The 27,305-nt window shown below is 39.0% G+C and overlaps 2 protein-coding genes across 3 annotated transcripts in view; both read right to left on the bottom strand.

Moving 5' to 3' along the window:
- zc3h7a (zinc finger CCCH-type containing 7A) overlaps window positions 1-27,305 on the bottom strand; it is a 109,645-nt gene that overhangs the window by 73,940 nt on the left and 8,400 nt on the right. For both annotated transcript variants that reach the window (XM_059979147.1, XM_059979145.1), the window contains one exon: window positions 16,043-16,148. In XM_059979147.1, coding sequence (XP_059835130.1) covers window positions 16,043-16,110 — 68 coding nt within the window. In that variant the 5' untranslated portion in view covers window positions 16,111-16,148. The remainder of the gene's footprint in view (window positions 1-16,042; window positions 16,149-27,305) is intronic.
- LOC132398789 (general transcription factor II-I repeat domain-containing protein 2-like) lies at window positions 20,337-21,390 on the bottom strand. The gene is made up of 2 exons (XM_059978630.1): window positions 20,504-21,390; window positions 20,337-20,418 (listed from the first exon to the last, which is right to left on the bottom strand). Exon 1 carries the CDS (start codon window positions 21,108-21,110, stop codon window positions 20,508-20,510), a length of 603 nt encoding a protein of 200 aa, XP_059834613.1. The 5' UTR covers window positions 21,111-21,390; the 3' UTR covers window positions 20,337-20,418; window positions 20,504-20,507.

The following is a 27,305-nucleotide window of genomic DNA, read 5'->3' as shown; positions in this document are numbered from 1 at the left end:
CTGTTGAATTTCTGAAGGTTTTTAGAATGTAGTTCACACTGACACTGATGCTGATCTACAAACCCCATTTCCAGAAAAGTTGGGATATTTTCCAAAATGCAATAAAAACAAAAATCTGTGATACGTTAATTCACATGAACCTTGATTTAACTGACAAAAGTACAAAGAAAAGATTTTCAATAATTTTACTGACCAACTTAATTGTATTTTGTAAATATACACAAATTTAGAATTTGATGGCTGCAACACACTTAACAAAAGTTGGGACAGAGTTAAAATAAGATTGAAAAGTGCCCAGAATATTCAAGTAACACCAGTTTTGAAGACTCCACATTAAGCAGGCTAATCGGTAGCAGGTGAGGTATCATGACTGGGTATAAAAGTAGCGTCCGTCAAAGGCTCAGTCTTTGCAAGCAAGGATGGGTCGTGGCTCACCCCTTTGTGCCAAAATTTGTGAGAGAATTGTTAGTCAGTTCAAAAGGAACATTTCCCAATGCAAGATAGCAGAGAATTTAGGTCTTGCAACATCTACAGTACATAATATTGTGAAAAGATTCAGAGAATTCAGAGACATCTCAGTGCGTAAAGAGCAAGGTCGGAAACCACTGTTGAATGCATGTGATCTTCGAGCCCTCAGGCGGCATTGCCTAAGAAACCATCATGCTACTGTGACAATTATAGCCACCTAGGCTCGGGAGTACTTCAGAAAACCATTGTCACTTAACACAGTCCGTCGCTGCATCCAGAAATGCAACTTGAAACTGTATTACGCAAGGAAGAAGCCATATATCAACTCTATGCAGAAGCGCCGGCGAGTTCTCTGGGCCCGAGCTCATCTCAGATGGAACGAAAGACTGTGGAACAGTGTGCTGTGGTCAGGTGAGTCCACATTTCAGCTAGTTTTCGGAAAAAACGGGCGTCGAGTTCTCCGTGCCAAAGATGAAAAAGACCATCCTGATTATTATTAGCGAAAGGTGCAAAAGCCAGCATCTGTGATGGTATGGGGGTGCATCAGTGCCCACAGCATGGGTGAGTTGCATGTATGTGAAGGTACCATTGACTCTGAGGCGTATATTAGGATTTTAGAGAGACATATGTTGCCATCAAGGCCACAACTCTTCCCAGGACGTCCATGCTCATTTCAGCAGGACAATGCCAGACCACATTCTGCACGGGCTACAACAGCGTGGCTTTGTAGACACAGAGTGTGTGTGCTTGACTGGCCTGCTGCCAGTCCAGATCTATCTCCTATTCAAAATGTATGGCGCATCATGAAGAGGAGAATCAGACAACGGAGACCACGGACTGTTGAGCAGCTGAAGTCTTATATCAAGCAAAAATGGACAAAATTTCCAATTGCAAATCTACTACAATTAGTATCCTCAGTTCCAAAATGATTAAAAAGTGTTATTAAAAGGAAAGGTGATGTAACACAATGGTAAACATGCCTCTGTCCCAACTTTTGTTGAGTGTGTTGCAGCCATCAAATTCTAAATCTGTGTATATTTATAAAACACAATTAAGTTGGTCAGTAGAACTATTGAGAATCTTTTCTTTGTACTTTTGTCAGTTAAATAAAGGTACACGTGAATTAACATATCACAGATTTTTGTTTTTATTGGATTTTAGAAAATATCCCATCTTTTCTGGAAATGGGGTTTGTAGATACGACACCTCAATTGAGAGATAATCAGAAGTACTAAAGGAAGTATAGTGCCAAATATGATTGCAATGGTAAAATCAGTCAAGGTCATGATGCAATTAAAGATAAAGATGTTACACTGAAAGGTTGAGAGGAATTAAGCTGAATGTAGGACTTAAGTAACGTGCAAGCATTACTGAAGCAGGCAAAAACCAAGCAATAAGCTTATTAGCACAGAATTCTTAGAGCATAAAAGGGCAAAACAAAATCTAATGGCTTCTAACTATCATGAAATGATAAGGTTGATTTCCATTCTTTTTCCTAAGACTATTATTTATTTATTTGTTTGTTTGTTTGTTTAGAGGTACAGCACGGAATAGCTTTTGAGCCAAACAGCCCAGCAACCCAAGACAACCTTGATTTAAACCTACTCCAATTGTGGGACAATTTGCAATGACCAATTCATCTAGCTAGTACATCTGTGAGAGGAAACAGGTGCACCCAGGGAAAGCATAAGAACATAAGAAATAGGAGCAGGAGTAGACCATCTGGTCCGTCAAGCCTGCTCCACCATTCAATAAGATCATGGCTGATCTGGCCATGGACTCATCTCCACCTACCTGCCTTTTTCCCATAACCCTTAATTCCTCTACAATGCTAAAATCTATCCAACCTTGTCCTAAATATATTTACTGAGGTAGCCTCCAGTGCTTCATTGGGCAGAGAATTCCACAGATTCACCACCCTCTGGGAAAAGCAGTTCCTCCTCATCTCCATCCTAAATCTACTCCCCCAAATCTTGAAGCTACGTCCCATAGTTCTAGTCTCACCTACCAGTGAAAACAACTTTCCTGCCTCTACTTTATCTATCCCATTCATAATTTTATATGTTTCTACAAGATCTCCTCTCATTCTTCCGATTTCCAGTGAGTATAGTCGCAGGCGACTCGATCTCTCCTCATAGTATAACCTCCTCAAATCTGGAATCAACCTGGTGAACCTCCTCTGCACTGCCTCTAGAGTCAGTATATCCTTCTTCAAGTAAAGAGACCAGAACTGCACACCGTACTCAAGGTGCGGCCTCACCAGTAGTACCCTGTACAGTTGCAACATAATCTCCCTGCTTTTAAATTCAATCCCTCTAGCAATGAAGGCCAACATTCCATTTGCTTTCTTAATAGCCTGCTGCACCTGCAAACCAGCCATTTATGATTCATGCACAAACACTCCCAAGTCTCTCTGCAGAGCAGCATGCTGCAATTTTTTTTTACCACTTAAATAATAATCTGCACTTTCATTTTTCCTTCCAAAGTGGATGACCTTGCATTTACCAACATCGTACTCCATCTGCCAGACCCCTGCCCACTCACTTAACCTATCTATATCCCTTTGGAGACTCTCCGTGTAAAACCCACGCATTCCATGGGGACTACGTACAGAGATACCTTACAGAACGGCTCTGGAATTGAACTCCAAACTCCAATGCCTGAGCTGTAACAGTGTTGTGCTAACCACTATGCTACCATGGTACCCGAGGGTGGGCCCATGGCCCACAGTGATCAGTAATGAGAGGGCACAGATTTAAGAAAACAAACTTGGGTCCTATCTTTTTTTGCTGAATCCGCAAATGAATGCATTGCCTGAAAGGATGGCGGGTGCATTTTAAAAGCAGACTGATCCTTGGAGAAAAAAAATATTACAGGAAATGGGAAGATGAGATTGTGAGCTAACTTCCTGAGCCATCAAACAGATTTATATATAAAGTGGAACCTGGTTAATTATGCCATCAGTTACTGGGGGTAGCCATTTATTTGGGACAACGGTTAAAGAACAAAAAATTAAACGAGAAGGTGGACAGGATTCCCTTCGTTTATTGGGACTCTAAGCCACTTAATTGGAACAGGAAACTATTGCCAAAAGGTTTCTAGCTAGCATCAGTTGCATGCACTTCTGTGGCCATTAGACACAACACTGTACTTAGAGCGAAGTTTTTTTAAATAGCATCAGTTACATGTGTTTGTGTTCAAAAAGCAGTGATAGTTGGCAAGAAATAAGAAGCAAGACAATTCCAAACCGTTTTGCTCACTGTGGTTTCAAATATTCAGGCTTGGAGATGCCAGAAATGGACGGGAATAAAAATGAACAATTTCAGTACTTTAACAAGGTAAAAACGACAAAGAATTTGAAGGTATTGACAATCATCTTGAATGTTACAATGAAATCGAAGATCGAGGATGCAAACGTCAAAAGCATCGTATGAAGGTAGTTCATTATCTGCACTATGTGTTTGCACTGATTTTGTTCACTTAGTCAATCAAAAGAACACAGCAGTGTACACTGGATGAATTCCTCTGATGTAGGTTTATAGAATTGTAGAGGTCGTGGTAGTGTTCTATGTTTTCTGTATTTCATTTAAATACACATATTGTTACTCAATTAAATGGTAGTTTCTTTCTTATGCCTTTTTAATTATTTCCATGAAACTTCAACTAATTGGGACAACCACTCAATTGGACCAAAATGTACTGGTCCTCATGTGTCCCAATTAACCAGAAACCTATATTTCATAATGTATTTATTGTACTGGACAGTGATTCTTATGTATGACCCAATTGAGTGTAAAGGAAAAGGGATAAATAAAACTCCTTTAATTACTTTAAGTAATTCAAAGACTAAAGTGTGAATGAAGGCTACAGCAGCAGAAGCAGAAATGAAAGTAGGCTATTTAGTACCTAAGCCAAGGATCTAAGAAAAATTGTGAAGCTGTAAATAATTTTTTGAAACTAGGGATAACAGGAAAGCAATCATGATCTGGAACAAATATTTATAGTGATGGTCTCAAAGCTTGTCTCATTGACAATCCCACCAACTTCCTGACAGCACAGATGACCGAACAGGCTGAACAGTGAGAGGGATGACTGGAACACTCTTGACATACAAAGACCTGTGGAGCCTACATTGGGCACAAACACAACTCAACAAAGATGAGTCACCTAGAACAATTAGTGCAGAAGGATGTGTGTGATACTCAGAACAGTTATGACATGATGTAACTGTAAAATTGCCAAAGGGAAAAAATCAGTGGTATAGCTTCTCGAAGTTAAATATAAACCTTATCTTGTGTACATCGAAATATATTCCATTTACTTTTAATTCAAATGGGTTCAAAAGAATACATAAAAGCAAAATAGTAATCAAGAAGCATGAATGCTGTAAACATTTTATATCCATAAGGAGAAGGGGGAGGGGGTCATTGTGACCTTTATCAATGCCATGCAATTACAAAGTGGAAAGTGAAATTCTATTGTACATTTTAAAGCTGCTTCTGACGAAAGACACAGCTGTTCTTCACTAATGATCAAAGACTTTCAACACCCTCCCCCCCCCCCAGAACAAACAGCAAACTAAATAAGTCAGTTGGATAGTGCAACATGAAAGAAAAATTGTGGGCTTTATGAATTACATAGTGAGAAATTAACAGGGAAACTGTGTGCATTTTTCCCAAGGTTTTCCCTTCGATATTAAATGTAGAATGAAAAAATGTCGCTGGCAGAAACAACAAAGGCTTCTATAATAAGCTATTCTTGGTGTCCAAGATGAATGTAGTAATGTAGTTGATTAAGTCAAAATGATTTATATAACCATATAACAATTACAGCATGGAAATAGGCCATCTTGGCCCTTCTAGTCTGTGCCGAACGCTTACTCTCACCTAGTCCCACCAACCTACACTCAGCCCATAACCCTTCATTCCTTTCCTGTCCATATACCAATCCAATTTTTTTTTAAATGACAATATCAAACCTGCCTCTACCACTTCTACTGGAAGCTCGTTCCACACAGCTATCACTCTCTGAGTAAAGAAGTTCCCCCTCGTGTTACCTCTAAACTTTTGCCCTTTAACTCTCATATCATGTCCTCTTGTTTGAATCTCCCCTACTCTCAATGGAAAAAGCCTATCCATGTCAACTCTATCTATCCCCCTCATAATTTTAAATACCTCTATCAAGTCCCCCCTCAACCTTCTATGCTCCAAAGAATAAAGACCTAACTTGTTCAACCTTTCTCTATAATTTAGGTGCTGAAACCCAGGTAACATTCTAGTAAATCTCCTCTGTACTCTCTCTATTTTGTTGACATCTTTCCTATAATTCAGCGACCAGAACTGTACACAATACTCCAAACTTGAAACCTGATTTGTAAAGTACAATGCAATACAATGATATCCACAGTGCACACACAGTGCTAAATTGGGCAATGTTATTCCTATACTTTTTTTTCCTAATAATACCCATTTTTTTGCCTCATTTCAAAGATAATGTCCTAGATTTTCCAAAACAAATAATGGCTGTTCTGGTATTTTAATATTTTCCAAGTTGTATAAATGTGGTAAGTTTTTTTAAGAGTTTGAACATCAAAAACATTCATAATATTCCTATTATTTCATTGGTTTGATAGCTGGTTAAGTTTTGGGCAGTGCCTTAGAAAAGTATTTGTTCTCCGACTTGCTTGTGGCTTGCCACGTGATATGCATTTATGAGGAAAGGCCCTGCAGTTCACAAGCCTTTAGTGACCACCTTGTAGCCGGTTCCTTGTAGATGCTCAGCGGTAGTCTAGCGGTTAGCACGATGGTATTACAACTCGGAAGTTCTGGAGTTCAGTTCCAGTGCCATTCTGTAAGGAGTCTCTGTACGCCCTCCATGCAAAATGTGTGGGTTTTTTCCAGGTTGTCTTGTTTCCTCCCACAGCCCAAAAATGAACCAGGTACGTCAATTGCTCATTGGAAATTGTCCCGATTATACTATCATTAATCAGGTTTGTTGGAGGTTGCTGAGGAGTGGCTCAAAGGGTCTACTCTATACTAAATCAATAAATAAATAGATCCATCAATGCCAGATAATTACTGATAATTATGGTGGAAAGGGGAAAATAAATATGAGTGGCTTATTAATGCCTGGACATTTCAGACTGATGAGATTTCTCTTTATTTTGTGTAAACATAGACATCGCGAAAACATCAAATCACAGTATGGAACTGCATTCAATTCCGACCTTTATATTACTACCCCATTTCCAAGTGTAAACATGCAACCCTAAGGGTCAACAAGTGTTCAAATTAACCAGGGATATTTAAAATGCAAGACCAATTTAGAAGAGACAGGCTAAGGCAAGCAAGTATATTTTACCTCGTGATACTACTCAACTACCCAGACTGTCATGTAATTGTCCATTTCCAGTGATCCCCATATCAAGATCTTTGGTGGCAAGTCCCATGGACAAAAGCTGGTTTCCACCCCCCCCCCCCCACCACCCCAGGTGAGTAACACCCAGACTTGGAGCCTTGGATCAATACCAGAAGTTGAAGCTGAAGTGAGTCCAGAGGGTGATGACCAAAGGTCATCTGGGGCAAAGAAATTTACAACACCCTAGCTATATATGTGTACTCAAGACTTTTTGCACAGTGCTGTACATGTGATCAACAAATAAATGTGAATCCCTTCACTGCCCCCTTAGGTCGTTTAGGCTAACTAGTTAGAAGAGATTTAGAATAAAATATGAATGCTTCTCTTTTCTTGCAAGCTTGTCCTGAGTGTATGAAAGCACTAGGCTTCAACATTCAAACAGTATCTCCTGTCGATTCCTTAAAGCAAATTATAATCCCTTAATGCAAATATTCTAGCTGTCCTTTGCTGCACCAGCTCCCACTCTCTGGATTTCACTGTTTACAGTGACCAGAATTGTACACAGTATTCTGGTCTTCGTTTTAACTTGTACAAATTCAACATAATGTATTGATGCTTGCCCCCCAGTCATGCGTAGCAAGACTTGATTAAATAAATACAGTGAACCAACCTGAATTCTTAATTTTAAATGTTTTTAATAATACTCTAGCTCACAACCATTTAAATCATTCCTCAAATATTTCCTTATATTGGCCTAATTGCTATTTTCAACTAAAAAGAATATCTTCCCAAACTACTCAGAACCATATTAGTGGTTGATCTCTTCCCTAGAGTTTAAAATGCAACCCAACCCAGCCTCATCTATAAAGTTAAATCAGTTTTGTTCCAGTTCCCCAGCCAAAAGACCTATAATTGTGAACAGTAACAGGCTTTATACTGAGCCCTTTGGCAATCCATTAATGATTCTATGCCACGTCAACAAAGCTGTACTCAAAACCATCCTTATGCATAGCCAACGTTAAAATCCATTTCTGAAGCTTAGCTCTTGTTCTTTGCAGTCCTATTTTTAAAAATTAATTATATCCATATTTTTTCGAAATCTAAAGTATTACTTATTCAGAACTTCTGCCTTAACTAGGCCTGTTATTTCTATCAAAAAAAAAGACAAATCTGTTAGGTGTTTATTAATCCATTAATAACCTAGACTATATAAGTTACATTAATGTATTTTAATTTTTAAAGAAAATCAAGGGCATGACAAACGTTCTGATCAAAGAAGGAGAATTAACACTTTCTAAGAGCAGATCTTTCATTTGTCAATAAAATCTTAATTTCTAGATATTCATTCTTACATCTGAGCAGTAATTAAGGTCCTTAATTGGTTGTAAAACATATGGAAATGTCCTCAAGTCACAGAAGTCATTTTATAAATGCAAGCGCCTCTATCAAATTTGAAAATGCACTACTATGAAAAACAATTGAACACAATTTAATAACAGTAAATAAAATGGTTTGTGCTTAAACACAGAGACATCAGATACTGGTCATAATACCAGGTATCGTGATTAAATCAAGCTTTCAAATAATTTACATTTTGCTGTCCCAAGTTGTTTATTTGAATTATCCAATTTTATTTTGCATATAAAGTAATGTTCTTCAGGAGTAGAATCAATACAAGTTGGACTGTTTTGTAATACTGTGACCATCTTACACTATCTTGGGTATTATTTTGTTTTCTTGTAAAAATGAGCTTGTTCCATATACACAGACCAGCATCCGCATGAAGAAGATGCCACACATATCATTTTTAAATCTTTCCCCTCCCAACTTAAACCTATGTTCTCTAGTTTTTTGATTCCTGTTCCTGAAAAAAAAAGCAGTTTGCATTTATCCTATTTATTCTCCTCATGATGTTATACATCTCTATAATATCATCCCTCAGTTGTTGATTCCGGGCAATGTTTTCTGCACGATTTCCAGCTTAATGACATCTTTCCAATAACAAAATATCTGAAACTGTACACAATACCCCAGATGTGGCTTCACCAACATCTTATGCAACCGACTGTGACATAACATTCCAACTCTTGTAATCAGTGCCCTGGCTGATGAAAGCTGACATGCATCTTCTTCAACACATTGTCCACCTGAGTTGCCACTTTCAAGGAACTACATATTTGCACTTCCAGGTCCCTCTGTTCTACAACACTTCCCAGGGCCCGACCACCCACTGTGAAAAGTCCCAGCCTGGTTTGACTTCTGAAAATGCAACGCCTTGCACTTATCTGAAATGAATGCCATTTGCCAATTGTTGGCCCACTTATTTAGCATATCAAGATTCCCTTGTAATTTTCAATAACCTTTTTCACTACTTACAACACCACTAATCTTAGTGTCATCTGCAAAGTTTGTGTAAGGCTAGTATAGTGCCAGCTATAAGATCAGGATTCAAATCCTACTGCTGTCTGTACGGAGTTCGTACGCTCTGCCTGTGACCGCATAAGTTTCCTCTGGGTGCTCTGCCACTCTTCCACAATCCAAAGATGTAAGATTAGAATTAACGATTTGTGGGCATGCTATGTTGAAGCAAGAAGTGTGGCATTTGTGGGCTGCCCAGCACAATTCTCACTGATTTGATTTGAGACTATGTTTCAATGTACATGTGACAAATAAAGCTAATAGTTTATCTAATCTTTTCAAAGTTACTAACCATGCCTTGCACATCTACATCAGGAAATTATTACCCCTCAACCATCAGGCTCCTGAACCAGTGGGGATAACTTCACTCACCCCATCACTAAACTGTTCCCACAACCTATGGACCCACTTTCAAAGACTCATTACAAGTTCTCAACATCTATTGCTTATTTATTTATTTTTTCTTTCTTCATGTATTTGCAGTTTGTTATCTTTTGCACACTGGTTGTCTGGCCTGTTGGTACAGTCTTTCATTGATTCTATTATGGTTACTGGATTTATTGAGTATGCCTTCAAGAAAGTAAGTCTCAGGGTCGTATAAGGCGATATATACAGTACTGTGCAAAGGTCTAAGGCACATTATATATCTAGGGCATCCAAGACTTTGCACTTAACTGTATTTGGCAATCTGGAGTGGAGAGCAAAGGATATTGAGAATGGTGAGGGTGGAGCGTTGCAGGAGGGGTGTGAGACAGGTGCCAGAGAAGGAGTGCCAGGGGCAGGTGGTGCAGACACACCCAGCCCTGAAACACCAGGCAAGGTCATAGGATTCAAATCTCTCTAGTGCCTTCCATTCCCCTCTCCCTGCCCCTTTCCAACTCTCAGTCCACAATAGAGACCCATATCAGAATCAAGTTTAACAGCACTCTAAATGACATAAATTAGTTTTTTTTTTGCATTGGCATACAGTGGAACACATAAAATTACTGCAGTACTGTGCAAAGTTCTCAGACACCCTATATATATGCGTCTAAGACTTTTGCATATTACTGTATATGGCAAAGTAATTGTGATGCTTCTTCTTTGTTAGTCCCTCAGAATCTATTATTGTTTCATGGTGCATGACCGCAATAATCTGCAGATTAGTGAAGACAGTTCAATACATCATAAGAACCACCCTCACTGCCTCATCAGCCATAACTGAATGGTGGAGCAGGCTCGATGCCAAATGGCCGAATTCTGCTCCTACATCTTCTGGTCTATTCCTTTTGCAGGGGCTTTAGTGTGCTCTTCACATTTTGCCTTGACGTCCTAAATGCCATCTTGAATGCGCCTTCTCTTCATTGGGGTTGGTAAGGGGTTGAAGTACATAACAGGTAAAGATATTGAAAAGGAGATGGAAGTTAAGTCATTAGAGTAATAGGAAGAACAGGCAGGGTCAGGTAAATGAACATGGTGGGACTAACAATCCCAACTGTATTCATTTCAATGCAAGTAAAATGGGTAAGAACCTGTACTAGTATATGGAACAACAATGCTGTAGTCATTACAGAAGCGTGGTAAAGAGAGGGGCAAGATCGGCAGATCAATTTTCAATGGTTGAAATGTTTTATGTATGACAGACAGGACGTAAACAGTTGGGGGAGTTACATTACTGGAGAATGTCACAGCTGAACTTATAGAGCCACCTTGGAGAACTCATCCAATAAGACCAACTGGATGGAGCTCAGAAATAAGAGAAGAGTTAGTGCTAAGAGGAGACTATACTTATAGGTTTCCCAGTAAGCCAGTAGAAGACAGAGGAACGGACATATAGGGGAAGCGTGGAATGACGCAAAAGCAACAGAGTTGTTACAGTGGGTAATATTAATTTCTCCAATATTGACTTGGTTTCCCTTACTGACAGAGGCTTAGATAGGGCATGAGAAAATGTGCAGATGCTGGAAATCCAGAGAAACATGTACAAAATGCTGGAGGAACTCAGCTGGGCAGGCAGTATCTATGGAAAAAAGTACAGTCGACATTTCCCCTGCTGAGTTCCTTCAGCATTTTGTGTGTATGTTGCAAAATGATGGTCCATTCATTTCCCACTGAATCAACAACAGCCTCCGCTGCAGTGCCAAAGTATGGAAACTAATGAAAATTCCCTTTGTGTCATCAGACAATCCCTGCCACCAATGATTCAGGTAGCACTGACTTGGATTGCTGAAAACTAGGAGACACATCAATGCCCTTCAGACAACAGACTTGCAATGTCCAAGGTTAGTCCCAAGCATCAAATTCCCAGATTAATCCTACTATCAGTTCTTTGCTCTCTACCATTTTGTTTAGCTATTCTTTTGGATAACTTCTCATTTGGTTACAGTATGAGAATCACAAGAACTAGTTCATTAATTTTACTGTAAGCAAGGAATCAGGTTTCTTGGGACACAAACTAACAATGAACTCAGTGAGAAGATCCCACGTTAGAATCAGGTTTATTATTACCGACTTATGTCATGGAATTTGTCACTTTGTGGCAGCAGTACTTTAAAGACAAACTTTCTACAAATTACAAAACAAAGTGCAAAGAAAGAGGAATAATGAGGTCATGCTTATGGGTTCATGGACTGTTCAGAAATCTGATGGTGGAGGGAAAGAGGCAGTTTTTGAGTCACTGAAAACATTCTCAGAACCATCATAACATTCTGTTATGATTATTATTCTATAGATTTATTGAGTATGCTCACAAGAAAATTAATCTCAGGGTTCTATATAGTAATACATATGGACTTTGATTATAAATCTACTTTGAACTTTGAGTATGGGTCCTTAGATGATAGTAATGTGAAGCAGGAATTTCCTGGATAGTGAGGGATCCTTCTTGGTGCCACCTATTGAAGCTGTCTTCAGTTGTACCATAATGGAGAGGGCTGAGTCTACAGTCCTTTGCAGCTTCCTGCAATCTGCATTGAAGCCTCCATTCTAGACTGTGATGCAACCATTAGGAATGTTCTCTACCATATATCTGTGGAAATTTGCAAGTGTTTGGTGACACAGCAAATCTCCTCAAACTCCAAATGAAGCAGAGCTGCTGCTGTGCCTTCTTCATGACTACATAAATAACTAGGAACCAGAATAGGTCCTCCAAGATACTGATGCCCAAGAACTTAAAGCTTTTTACCCTTTCCACCTCTGATCCCTCAATGAGAGCTGGTGTATGTTTACCTGACTTCCCCTTTCTAAAGTCTACAATCAACTCCATGGTCTTGCTGACGTTGAGTGTGAGATCATGGTTGTAACACCACTAAAATACAGATGGTTACTTGGGACCAGACACAGATCTAAAATTATAATCCCCTTCTAAAAATGAATAGGAATCAGCTTCAAGAACAAATTTTCTTAAAAATCGGGGTAAGAATTGTTAGAACTTTAAATATTTCATCATGCATGGAATGTAAGTACAACATTGTGAACATGAGATTCTGCAGATGCTGGACATTCAGATCAACCCACACAAACTTCTGGAGGAACTCAGCAGATCAGGCAGCATCCAATGAGGGCAATAAGCAGTCGATGTTTTGGGCTGAGACCCTTCATCAGAACTCTCCGAAACATCGACTGCTTATTACCCTCAATAGATGTTGCCAGCATTTTGTGTTGACATTGTTAAAATGTTCTCGAACATTGCTGACCAGTTGACACCACTGAATGGCAAGAATTATGGGGTGAGGACTCATTGGCCATTCTGGTGCAGAACCAGCCAATTTTAGGTAGAAAGGCCTTATACTGCTCAGATTCTCATCAATCTGCTGGGTGCCTGCCGCTTGTTGTGCACTTATGACAGGACTAAACAACATTATTCCACCAGTGACTGACTGGCAAGCTTGGGCAACTCACTAGTAATCTGAAGATCAGGCTTGATTACTTTCATTGCATTTCTGGTAATAACACTGTTGATTATTGTCTTACGCACACAGTAAACCTGATAGACAGGTTCCTGCAACACAATGACGGCAAGAGTGGGAAGCTCTTAAAAATTTGCAGAAAGAAACTAAGAAGGTCATAGGAAGGAAAAGATGAATTATGAAAGGAAGGTGGCAACTAATATCGAAGAAGATACTAAAAGCTTTTTTTAAAAGTATATAAAGGATAAAAGAGAGTCGAGGGTAGATGTAGGAGCAAAACAAAATGACACTGGAATAATTGTAATGAGAGATGCAGAGATGGCAGAGGAACTGAATGCGTATTTTGCATCAGTCTTCACAGTGGAAGACGTCTGCGATATACCGGACATTCAAGAGCGTCATGGAAGTGAAGCTTGTGCAGTGAAAATTATGAATGAGAAGGTGCTCAGGAAGCTTAATGGTCTGAGGGTGGATGGAATGCACCCTCAGGTCCTGAAGGAAGCAGCTGGAAGGATTGCAGAGGCATTACCGATGATCTTTCAAGAATTGATAAATCCTGGCATTGTACCGGGTGACTGGAAAACTGCAAATGTTACTCCGCTATTTAAGAACGGTGGGAGGCAGCAATGGTTGGGAAGTTGTTGGAATCAATTGTGAGGGATGAGATTATGGAGTACCTGGAGGCACATAGGGCAAAGCCAGCACGGTTTTGTGAAAGAAAAATCCTGCCTGACAAACGTACTACAATTCTTTTAAGGAAATTACAAGGAGGGCAGACAGAGGAGATGCAGTAGAGATGGTGTACTTGGATTTTCAGAAGGCCTCTGACAAGCTGCCGCACATGAGGCTGCTTAGCAAGGTAACAGCCCATGGAATTACAGGAAAGTTGCTAGCATGGGTGGAGCATTGGCTGATCAACAGAAAACAGAGAGTGGGAATAAAGGGATCCTATTCTGGCTGGCTGCCAGTTAGCAGTGGAGTTCCACAGGGGTCAGTGTTGGGACTGCTACTTTTTGCAATGTCAATGAGCTGGACTACAGAACACCCATAAGGAATGATGCCAATAGCACACACTAGCAATCTCACTGGATACAAGGCAAACCAAAAAAAATTCTGACTGATTAATTTAGTCAATAAGTTATCTTATATAATCATGAAACACATCCCATATCAATAAAATAAATTGTCACATTATGTTTAGCTTCAGCCTTTTGTTTTCAATGTTAAATTATAAATATGTTCTTCTGCCTCATTATATCTGTATTAATTTTCACATTTCCTGAATGCCAAACAAAATGCCATATGCCAAACAAGAAGGGATTTGCTACCAACCAAACTCCAATGTAAATTACACCGGACAACAAAAATTTTGCTTCCTGAATATTTTTGGGTGTACCTTATGGATTTTGGGCTGTTGATCATGAAAATCACAGCAACATTTCCCTATCATGCACCATAATTTTGTAATCGTTTATATTTATTATTTCAATTCATAGTTCAATTAAAATGTTGCCTACAATGTAAGCTATAAAACTTTCTATCTTGTCTAAGCATGACTGGGCATGCTCAGGCAAGGCATATGCTGCAAGAAAGGTCAGGTGTTAAAGGCTATAAAAACATCACGCACACTGTGTTCTATGCATCATGTTTACACGTGATCACGTTGATGCACATGTTCTACAAGCATAGCATATTGTGTGTACTCATTATAATAAAGCAATTGCATTTTCAGGAGTCTTTGTGATAGCAAAATGTCTCACCAATGTTGCAACAGCCTCAATACTTTCCATCATATTTGTGGCGAGTATACACTTAAATCTCAAAGACACAGCACGACTCCCCTTATTAAGAGAGCCAATAAGCTCTACTTTGGGTGTAAAATTAGCAACTCAGACAAAGCCTGGGCTCCTCACATTTTATGGATCCCCATTTGGACCACCCTTGCAAATCTTGGCGCTGTCAGTGACGAGCATAGTGGAAGGTTTTGCCAGGATATTGTGGTCTTAGAGAAATGGTATCAGGACAAATGGAATCCATCAATACTAGCTAATTATTGTTGGACACTGAAGCAAGAAGCCTGAGACACTGAGTACAAATGAAAATTATCAACAAAATGTTTTTAGTTTAGTTGAACTATTGCAAAGCATCAGCACCATTATGCAATTAAACACATTATATTCAATAAAAATTAATTTCTTGTTTCTCCAAATTCCAACATGATACAAGTAGTCTGAAATTAAATATCTGTGTTCAGTAGGAGGGCTATTCATAATCAAAAAACATTTCCAAGGAAGCAACATTTGTTGACCAGTGTTATAAAACACCATTTAATATCAGCAAATTAATTTTAGGAATTATAATTATGTAATTAAAGTGATATACAACTGAGCAGTTTGTGATGTGATATTTCACTAGACAGAAAATTTTCAATCTTGGTTAAGTTGGTTTTATGTAATTGGTTCTTATACTGATACTCTACAGATAAAGGAAACATATTAATTCACCCATTTAAATTGCCCTCATAATACACGGCAAGACTGCGCAGTTAATTCTCCTGTTTGTTCCATATGCACACTTCTGATCACAAACCATGTTTGGGCGGACTAATTTGTAACCACAGTGGGCATAACAATATTTTCACATAACTGCATTACACTTTGTTGTAACTTTAGCGACACAAATAGCACTGTCAATCCCACACACTTCTCAGGATACTGAAGAACACATATAGCATCAACTCTCCCTTCCTGAGATCATGATTTCTGTTGCTACCACAACAAACACAATAAAATATATAACCTCTGTTCAGATATAGAAAACATCCAGATACAGCACAGCTTCAGATAACAAAAAGTTTAATCCAAAACTTCAAAGAACAGTACTATTAGTGTCATAGTTAAGATGATACTCACTGGATAAACTGTAATCCTTTCTGAATTTCCTGCCACCTATTATTTCTATCCTTGGAAACATTGGTCATGTTATCCTTCACGCTCACTTCCTCTAACAATGCAGATTCTAAGTTAGAAAGAGAAAAAATAAAATCATTATTAAAGAAACAAAATCACTCAACAAAAGTCTTAAAGAAATTTAATTTAAAAGCAAACTTGTTTGCATTAACTGCAATGAAAAAAGCATCTTTTTGCTTATGTATAAACATGAACTATAGCTCAAATGATGGAAAGTAAAATCTCAATATACTTGTAAAATTGCCAGAACTGCTTCATGATTTATTAATGCAATCATACTTATCACGGGCATTTACAACTTGCACTTAGGTGTTTGGTCTCAGCTTAATTAGCATGACGAGCTTCAGGAAGTTGTGAGATTTGTTAAGTCTCCTCATCACAGAAACTTATCATTAACACTCTCTTTCTCGTAATTGAAATCCTAAAGGAAAAATGTTCAGGTATTGGAAGACGGAGAAACAGAAATTGCTGCAGATACACGGTAGGACAGCCAGCATTTACTGAGGAAGAAACTATACATAACTTACTAATTATTTACCATCTTCAGTTCAAAACTAATACTATCAATTGAATCAGTGCTGATCTTATATTAAGAAAATACTTTCTGTAGCTATTTATACAAACTAAAGCATTGAATGTAATAAAATTTTCAATAGACTTTTAGAATTAAAACGTCCTAAGTCCACCACCTAATAGCAGTTCTCTAGCCGTTATACAGTATATGTTTGAGTTGCCATTAAACTTGATTGGTAAGACTAAATCGTTTCTATATTAAATATATTTTCCTTGAATGTCGTGATAATTAATAGCGATCCATCCTTTTTGCACTAAACAGCAGAACAATAGTAGTTGCTCCTCTGATAAATTAAACTACGAGGGGTGATTGATAAGTTCGTGACCTAGGTAACCTATTTTTCAACATAGTCCCCTCCTACATTTACACACTTAGTTCAGTGGTCGTGGAGCGTACGGATCTTGGACCTCCAGAAAGTGTCCACAGATGGTGATTGATAAGTTTGTGGCCTAAGGTAGAAGGAGATGAGTTATACAGCTGTTGTTACATGCACATGTAGTTCAACTCTTTGCGTGATTATGCAGGAAGTTTGACTTAATAACATCTCTTTCCATCTTAGGCCACGAACCTATCAATCACCCCAGATGAGTTATTAACTTCAAACTTTCTGCATAATCACTCAGAGTTGAACTGCATGTGCATGTAACGAGAGCTGTATAACTCATCTCCTTCTACCTTAGGCCACAAACTTATCAATCACCCCTGCTGTGGACACTTTCTGGAGGTCCAAGGTCCATATGCTCCACGACCGCTGGACTAAGTGTGTAAGTGTAGGAGGGGACTATGTTGAAAAATAAATGTGCCAGGTTTTCTAAAATTGACTCCTTCTACCTTAAGCCATGAACTTATCAATCACCCCTTGTATTGTTGACAGAGTTTAATAACAAAAGTGAAATCAAACACCCAATCATGGTGCTTGATCTAGTTCTATTCTGAGAACCACAGGGAAGAAGTACATTGTGATTAATATTAGAGTGCAAGAACAGAGAAGGTGGTGATACCAAACTCTACTCTATTGTGGCACTGTCTTTCTCACAGATAAACATTTAGCTTATTGTATTAAATTACTGATTATTGTCCTTAAGCATTGAATTCTTCTGTACCATTGCAACGTCTGTGTCACAGTAGTGTTAGTTAGCACAATGCTATTACAGCTCAGGGTGTCTAAGTTTGGAGTTCAATTCCAGCATCCCCTGTAAGGAGTTTGTACATCCTCTCCATGGAATATGTGGGATTCCGCCGGATGTTCCGGTTTCCTCCCACAATCCAAAGACAAACCGGTTAGGAGGTTAAGTGGTCATTGCAAAATTCTCCTGTGATTAGGCTAGGGTTAAATCAGGGATTTACCCTGCCAGCATAACTTGAAGGATCGGGAGGGCCTTCTCCATGCTGTATCGTTTAATAAAATAAAAAGCACATCCACACTAATTAATTTTAATCGATATATAAATAAGATAAATTGCAATGTCATTTCAAGCAATACATACTGAAAAATATCATTCCAGAGAAGCAAAATAAGCATCAAACTCTAAAAAGACTTTTCAGGATCTGAAAGATTAAAGGAGCAATCCATCCCGGGCATATCGTAAGTTCTGCTAAAAATGTGCAATACAGAATAAGAGTTGTGCACCTCCCCAGCCAATTCTCTCAAATAAATAACAATTATTAAACACTACAGATTGCCAGTGATTAATAAACTGACATAAAGGCCAAGCTGCCTGGTAACACACAAAATAAAATACAAGCACAATCATTGCTTTTCAAAATAAGGTATATTCTGAGGTACAGTCGGCCCTCCTTATCTGCAGGGGATTGGTTCCGGGACTCCCCACAGATACCAAAAAACGTGGATGCTCAAGTCTGTCATATAAAATGGAGTAGTATTTGCATATAACCTACGCACATACTCCCGTATACATTAAATCATCTCTAGATTTATAATACCTAATACAAAGTAAATACTATGTAAATAGTTGTTATACTGTATTGTTTAAGGAATAATGCCAAGAAAAAAAAGTCCGTACATGTTCAGTACAGACGCAACCATTGTAGCTCTTCTGGGAACGCTGATGCCACCTCAGCATCAGCCGATCCCGATTCTCCAGTGATCTTTAAGTTCTTGAGGCTGTAGTGCTTTACATAGCTAGCCAGCCATCCCTTACTAGGCTTAAACTCCTTCCTCTCACTCACAACACAAGTAGCGAACGAATAAGACGTGAGGCGAACAATGCTCAACTTCTGGGTTTTCCCGATCCATGGTTGGTTGAATGTGTGCATGTGGAACCTGCGATTAAGGAGGGCTGACTGTACTTCTACTACAATTGGACATCACTAAAAAGGAGACATATATTAATGTATTTACTGAGATACAGTGCAGAGTAGGCCCTTCTGGCCCTTCGAGCCCCGCCACCCAGCAATCCCCCGATTTAATCTTAGCCTAATCACTGGACAATTTACAATGACCAAATAACCTACTAACCAGTACAAACACCTTACAGGCACCAGTGGGAATTGAACACAGGTCACCTGTACTGTAAAGCGTTGTGCTAACCACTATGCTACCATGCTGCCCTGACTTTAGGCCAGCGGTTCCCAATGTTTTTTATGCCATGGACCCCTAACATTAACTCCTGCTTTAGATATTTTCCCCCACCTTCACAGAACAATCATTCAACATTACTTAGTAAAACATTATGATGCACATATCATCCAACTTACTACTGCAATTAATACTAAGAAATGTCTGAGATATACAAATTAAATAATATGGCAATATAATAATTATTTATAGAGCACTTTTTATAGAAATGGTGTAGTTCAAAGTTAAAAATAAAAGACAAAATGTAGTTAGTTAAAAGCAAGGTTAAATCATTAGGTTTTGAACTGGCATTTAAAAGTGTCAACTGAGCATGCACCCCTTATAGTTTTAAGTACTGAATTCCACAGTTTAGGAGCATGGTTCAGAAAAGCTGATTTGACCATTTTGTTTTAAGAGAGACTGTTTAACTTTAACAAACTAGCAGAAGACCCAAGACCTTGAGCAGGATTCTAAAACAAGAGTTATTCAGTACTCTGGTCCCAGACCACTGACAGCTTTCAAAACAAAAGATCTGTAAAATCAATTCTAAAAGATACGGGAAGCCAATGCAGAGTAGTCAGGATGGGAGTGATATGCTCCCTCACCCAGTTTTTAGTTGTAAGTCTAGCAATGCCGTTCTGAATGAGTTGAAGTTTGTTAACAGATTGCTTTGGAAGGCCAGTAATAAGGTCATGCAGTAACCTGGTCTATTCGATATAATTGTAAAGGTGTGAATTTGTTTTTCAGCATCTTTACATATTAGAAAAGGATACCTTTGTAAATTTCAGCATATATGATTTAAACCAGGGGTCAGCAACCTTTACCACTGAAAGAGCCACTTGGACCCGTTTCCCACAGAAAAGAAAACACTGGGAGCCGCAAAACCCGTTTGACATTTAAAATGAAATAACACTGCATACAACGTTTTTTTTTGCCTTTATGCTATGTATAAACAAACTATAATGTGTTGCATTTATGAAATTGATGAACTCCTGCAGAGAAAACGAAATTACATTTCTGCATGCAACAAAAACATTTTGAACTCCGAAAGTTACTTTTAAGTAAAATATTCAATGTCTATTTGAGTCCTTCTTGTATTTATGAAAAACGCCGAACTTAAATTTTCCGCCAGCAGCAAACCAAAAATAACGTCAGCCAGCTGTCATCCTGAAAAATGAAAGGACTATTTCACTGAACTATGAAAAAATATGAATATAAGTAAAATAATAGGCAATTAAAATATTTATCATACTTGGTTAATGGGATTTCTGCTCCTGGACCTCAGCGCACAGCGTCTGCACATCAGGGCTGTATGATGTCACCTTCATCTTTACACAGGATCGCAAGCTGTCATCTGTGAGGTTTTCAATATCACTCCATTTGTGTTTCTGAGCAAGAACGGCCTTCTGACGGGCAACATCTTCAAGGTCTGCTGTCAAGCGTCTAAACTTGGACACCCATATGTCTTTGTCGGCTATGTCGGCCAGTTCCATCTCAAGATCAGGTTGACTCACACCTGCCAATGCAGTCGTATTCAGTAGGGAAGGATCGATGCTTAAGGGAGTGACCGGGAAGGATAATGTGTTTTTTTCCTCTCTGAACTCACAGAAGCGTTTCCCAAACGATGTTTGCATTGCGATGATTGCAGAATGTAAATACTCCGAAATTATCATGTCGTGACCTTGTTTGAACTCTCTCAAATTGGGGAAGTGAGACAAAGTGCCTTTCTGTAAATCTCTGGCAAGCACTGTCAACTTGCGCTCGAATGCCAAAACATCCTCCAACATGTGCAGGGCTGTACGTCCTTTCCCCTGAAGAGCTGTGTTCAGCGTGTTCAGGTGCGCTGTCATGTCTACCATGAAGTGTAGCTTTTCCAGCCACTCTGGCTGTTCCAGCTCAGGAAAGGTGAGCCCTTTGCTGCCCAGGAAAGTTTTCACTTCTTCCAGACACGCGACAAAGCGTTTCAGCACCTTCCGTCTGGACAGCCAGCGATAAAAACACGTTGTAGCGGTGTCAGTAAACTGCAGTCAAAGATAGCTTTATTCGAACTAAACAGCCTTGCTTTTAAGCCTCCCTCAACCCAGCCCCCATGGACGCAGATGCTGCAAAAGACGCGTACTCACAAACCCCCGTAGGCTATCTCCCTTAGCCGGAATGCCGGCTAATTGTGAGCCGTTTCGGATGTAGCAGGAAATGTACAAGATCACCATAATTACATTTCAAAAGCTAACAAACTAACATAAAATACATTTTAATTAAATACTGACCAATTATTTCCCAAAGCCACAGGGAGCCGCAGCACAGAGGTGAAAGAGCCACAAATGGCTCGGGAGCCGCAGGTTGCCGACCCCCGATTTAAACAAATAGGAACAGAAGGTTGATCACCACACCACAGAGGCAGCGACTCAAGTTCTATTGCTCTACTTGACATTGAAAGCACGAGAAAAGACGTGTTGCATATTTTAATGTGTTGACAGGACATTCATATCACAAGCATAAACATGTACTGTATGTGATACAAAAACTATGGGAATTCTCATCAATATAACTATACCTTAACTTGTTCCACTTGGAAAGCTACAACTGTTATGGCATGGTAAGAGGCCATCCCACCCATCAATTCCATGTCAGCTCCTACTACAGCAATACTGTATCCGCCCCCCCCCCGTGTTTTTCACTATCCCTATGATTTATTCAGTGTCAAAACCCTATCCGAACTTCCTTTCGACTGCACTGATTATTTTTTGCCTTCCTCTACTTGCACTGAATTCTACACCCCAGCTACTTGGAAGTACTTTTTTCCCCTCATAGCTCCCTTGTATCCTTTACAGAGAAAAAAATATTTGCCTAAATTAGTGAATGCCTGTGAGTGGGAAAAGCTTTCATCCATTTGTTCTATCTAAACCAGTTATAGTCTTATCTACTCAATGAAATCTCACAACTTTATTTGCTCCGTGGCAGTGGTGTAATGGTATTTGCATCTGGACTTCAGAACAAGAGGTCCTGGGTTCAAATCCAGCCTTGCATGCTTTCATCCATGCTGAGTTGAGCACTGAGCTAGCAACTCAGCCCCGTAAAACACAGACAAATGCTAAAAACATGCCAAGGTTGCCAAACGAAGCTTGCATTGGCTTCCCGTATCTTTTAGAATTGATTTTACAGATCTTTTGTTTTGAAAGCGAGAAGAACTTTACTTTTTTAAAATTTTCTCTATGGAGAATTAGCCCAGCTTTTCCATCTTAACCCTCATACCTTGATGTATTAACTTAATATTCAAACTAATTAAGTCAAATACTTGATTTAATACCACTATGCTGGCTGGTGGCGTAGTGGCATCTTCGGCGGACTTCAGAGCGAAGGCTCCCGAGTTTGAATCCAGCCGGCTCCAAAAACCTGGAGAGGGATGGACTCTGCCAGGTTTCAGATGCCCAAGACACCGTACGATCATCAATCACCAAAAAGACTGGTGCAAAAAGCTTGTCATGACAGTGCCCCGACGACTCCACCAGGAGTTGTACACACACACACACACACACACACACACACACACACACACACACACACACACACACACACACACACACACACACACACATTCAAATGCCTATCCAGCATAATTGACCTACTGACTGACACACCTTTAGGATTTGGGAAAATGTGTCAAATTCACATAAAGCACCCACAGTTAGGATTGAACTTGGGTCTCTGCATCATGAGGCAATAGCTCTATTAGCTGTGTCATAGTGCCACCATTTATCATACCTAGTTTAAAAAAAATTGCTCCAGAGCAAACTGAGAAGAGTGTAATACTGTCATAACCACAATGCAAAATGTCATTTTGACTAAAATAGCTTCTTAGCAAATCCTGTTCTAGGTTCACATCAAGAAACCAAATTAAAATAGTACAAGCCACCAGCAGGGCAATAAACATATCATGAACTGTAAATACAGTGCAGGTATCATTTAACAGTAAGATTATGTTACGTTACAGGAAATGAGTATCACAGAACAATAGTTAGCATTATTTGTTTCCAATTGTGCAATGCAGTCTTTATTTAAAGCACAATGAAAGTTAACCTCTTCCCATGCATAAAACAAATGAACAAAAAGGAAAATAACCTTTAATAAGGTACCTGAGCATACAAGGAAATTTAAATTAGTGAAAATTCAAAAAAAAATGCTGGAAATTGGAAGGCAAAACAGAAAATTCTGGAGATACCAAGCAGGTAAGCAACATTTATAGACAGAGAGTTAGCACTTTAAGTCAAAGACTTTTTAAAAATCAGGAAAAAAAAGTGATTTCTAAAAGTCAAGAGAAGGTAACAGGTGGGATGGATAGGACAAAAGAAATAATCATAATTGGGCAAGGCCAGATCAAAATGGGTTGGTTAATGGGAACAGCTTAAGGGTGATTACACTTCTTTGCCCATGTTGTGTGTTTGTTACAGCAGGACTGTGAATGAACTCCAACAGGTCAGGCTGTAGTAATGGAGAGAGGACAGCTACAGGTAAATCAATATTAAACATGAATGACTTGGCAGCAGAAATAGATAGTCAGATAAACGGAAAGTGAGTTACCTAAAATTGAAGAATATCAAGTCTAGAAGGCCTCAATGTACCCGACACAGTATGTAGTGTAAATCCTCAATCTTGCAATAATGCACGAGGCATCAGACAAGTCCAAATGGGAATGGCACGAAAAATTAACAGGTAACAGGAAGCTCTGAGTCACTCTTACTGACAGAACACAGAAATTCCCCAATCCCAGACAACATCCCAGTGAATGTCCTCAGTCCTCCAATGCTTTCAAAATCTATCTAGAAATCAGGCCATTTTTAAGTTTACGAACCCCAAAACTTGAATCCTCTCCCTAGGCATTTCTAAATGTAGTTCCAATCTGCAATACTAATAATCAGGGTATCCGTTCTCAAGACCGTCCACAGGTCACCACACCCCATCGCTTCCAGCAGACGGTCTGTTGACAATGAGTCCTTTAGGAGTTCCAGCCATGCCATCACATCAAGCAAGTGGATGCTCAACTCCCAGATTCACACAAGTGCAAGTGCACTAAAGACGCACAAGTAATACTGCTTACCTCCACAATGTTTTGTGTATACAAAAGACGATTGCTGCAGGTCCACAGCACTAAGGCACTTCAAGCATTCGTTTTAATGTGTGGATCAAATTCCACATCAGGGGTTTCCAGGGGTTCTTTATGCCATGGACGCTTACAATTAACCGAGAGGTCGGTGGAGCCCAGGTTGGGAATCCCTGTTCCTACATCAATTCCTACAAATTAAAGCTATAGACAGAAGGATACTTGGGGGAATTGCAGACTGTGGTATAACTTATACCCAACATTAAAAACTTGTGGTTTTAGGAGCTGAATGCTAATTTGACAAACAATATACAAATTAGAAGGTCTTTTAGACAAACATAACATCTCATAGCAGGTGAAAATGTGTTTTGTATTTTATTCCCCATTGAACTATTAGCATAGAAATGGTGGTCTGCCCCTAGAAAAGAATCTCAGGGTTGTATACTCCATGCATACTTTGAAAATAAATGTACTTCAAACCCTTGAAAACTGACAGATTTAATTATATTGAGACTGTATACTCAGTTTTTCATTAATGGATGTACCGTTGAACTACTGGTTTATAACTTATTTTTTCTTAAAATAGAGGCCACAAGCAAACTAATCATACACCAAGGGATTTCAAACCATTTGCTTCACTGAAGGAAAATACATTTTTGTGACCTTTATTGTGGCATGACAGACAATCGATGGGACCACAGGTATCAATTAAATCCAAAAGAAGTTTTTTTTAAAAATCGAGTAGCACAGAGCAGAGCATATTTGTTCTGATAACATGCATTAAATGATGGTGCAGATCTTAGTTATAACGACTGAACTGGCAGCAATCAATGCCATTACCTACTTTTTGCAGTATTTATTTAATTTATACATACTGTATATGTCTTATTATAATTTATAGTATATTGTATGTATTACACAGTACTGCTGCTGAAAAACAACAAATTCCATGACATACTGAAATGATAATAAACCCGATTCTGATTCTAAACTTGACAGCAATATTTGGAGCGCTGTGCATGGAACACCCGCAAGCATACACTCCACCCTCATCCCCAGAAATGTCTTTTAGTGATTTACTTGATAGTCCTCTTCATACTTGAAGCCTGCTCCATGGTAAACTCCAGAGAAAAAAAAGAGTGAAGTTATAAAAATGTCACATACATATAAATTATGCAGTGGTGCATTCCAAGATTTAGTAGAATTTGGCAAGCTCTCCGGCCCTGGAAGAATTGTGGATGCACATTGTAAAATACCATATTTGAAGTTTCAGCTTTTACCATTATCTTGTCTGTATATTTCAATCTTTATAGAGCTCTCTTAAAAATGATTTCATTTCCTGGTTTAATCACTCAAAAGATTTGTATGTTTGCTGATTGCAAGGGATAATGACATAATATGTGATAACAACTGTCATTCAAAGAGAGACAGTTTAAATAATGATTTTTAAAATTTATTTATTGAGGTATAGCACTCTTCTGGCCCCCTCCCGAGCCACCCCACAACCCCAAACTAACGCTGGCCTAATGACGGGACAATTTGCAGTGACCAATTACCCTACCAACTGATACATTTTTGGACTGTGGGAAGAAACAAACAATCAAAATATAAATCTCAAAAGAATAAATCTAATGCATGACTGCAACAAGCAATTTCGTAGCTGAAGAATCGAGATAACCAATTATCACTACCGATCTGAGGATGTGCATTATACTAAACACCTTCAGAAACCATATTAAAACAAATCAAGTTCATTTCTCAAGAAACTATTGTAGTTAGCTGGCAAAGAGAGTTTCATCCATCACTGGGTGAAAGAGGGAATTAGGTAAGAGAATGTTTAGACCAAAGATCAGGTTGTCTGTGTTCTTATTGATGGGCAGAATTGGGGATGGGGAAAGGGACTATATCTCATGTTCTGTTATCACTGATTTACCCTGTCACCTTTTTGTTCAGAGTAGCAATGAAAAATAAATTGTGGAAATTACCTGAAACAACAACCAAAAATAAAGACATCCTACAAAACCATAATGCATCAGTGGTATCACAGACACACAAAACTGTGGTGATGTGAACATCAAAGAGTCATTTTTTTTGTCGACAGAACGCAAATGATAATTTCACACTACACACAACATTCACAAAACTTCCTCATTGAGGAGTCTATGGTGGAAAGGGTGGGCAGATTCAAGACAACATCACAGAGAATCTAACCTGAGCCAAGTACACAGATGCAATCAAGAAGAAGGCACACCAACACCTCTACTTTCTTAGAAGTTTATGGAAATTCAGCATCTCATTAAAAACTCTGACAAACTTCTACAGCAGTGAAGTGGAAAACATTTGGACTGGTTGCATCACAGCCTGGTATGGGAATTCCAATGCACAGAATACAAGAGGCTACAGAGTGGTGGACTCAGGCAATTCTATCACAAGTATAGCTCTCCCCACCATCTAGGACACCTACAGGAGTCAATATCTCAGAAAGCTAACATCCATCATGAACAATCTCCACAATCTGGGTGGCCAAGTCATTTTATTGATGCTGTCATCAGGTAGGAGGCACAAAAGCTTGAAGACCAGTTAGCCTAACCTCAGTGGTTGGGAAAGTGTTGGGAGTCTATTATTAAGGATGAGGATGGAGACAAATGATAAAATGTCAAGGTCAGAATGGTTTCTATGAAGGGAAATCATGCCTGACAAATTTGTTACAGTTCCTTGAGGAGAACAAGCAGAGTGGACAAAGAAGAGGTACTGGATGTCATTTACTTGGATTTTTAGAAGGCATTTGATAAGGTGCCACACACAAGTCTGCTTAACAACATAAAATCCTATCTTATCTAAGAGTTAACATATGACGAGCATTTGATGGCTCTGGGTCTGTTCTAAACTCCATCGAATACAATGACAGGGGACCTCATTGAAACCTATCAAATGTTGAAAGGACTAGATAGAGTGG

This window comes from Hypanus sabinus, chromosome 9 (assembly GCF_030144855.1).
Source record: "Hypanus sabinus isolate sHypSab1 chromosome 9, sHypSab1.hap1, whole genome shotgun sequence".
NCBI classification, from domain to species: domain Eukaryota; kingdom Metazoa; phylum Chordata; class Chondrichthyes; order Myliobatiformes; family Dasyatidae; genus Hypanus; species Hypanus sabinus.
This window is presented reverse-complemented; position numbering and strand designations above follow the sequence as displayed.

Excerpts from the sequence above, each read along its gene's own strand:
- LOC132398789 (XM_059978630.1), bottom strand. The coding sequence starts at position 21,110 with ATGGTAGACATGACAGCGCACCTGAACACGCTGAACACAGCTCTTCAG.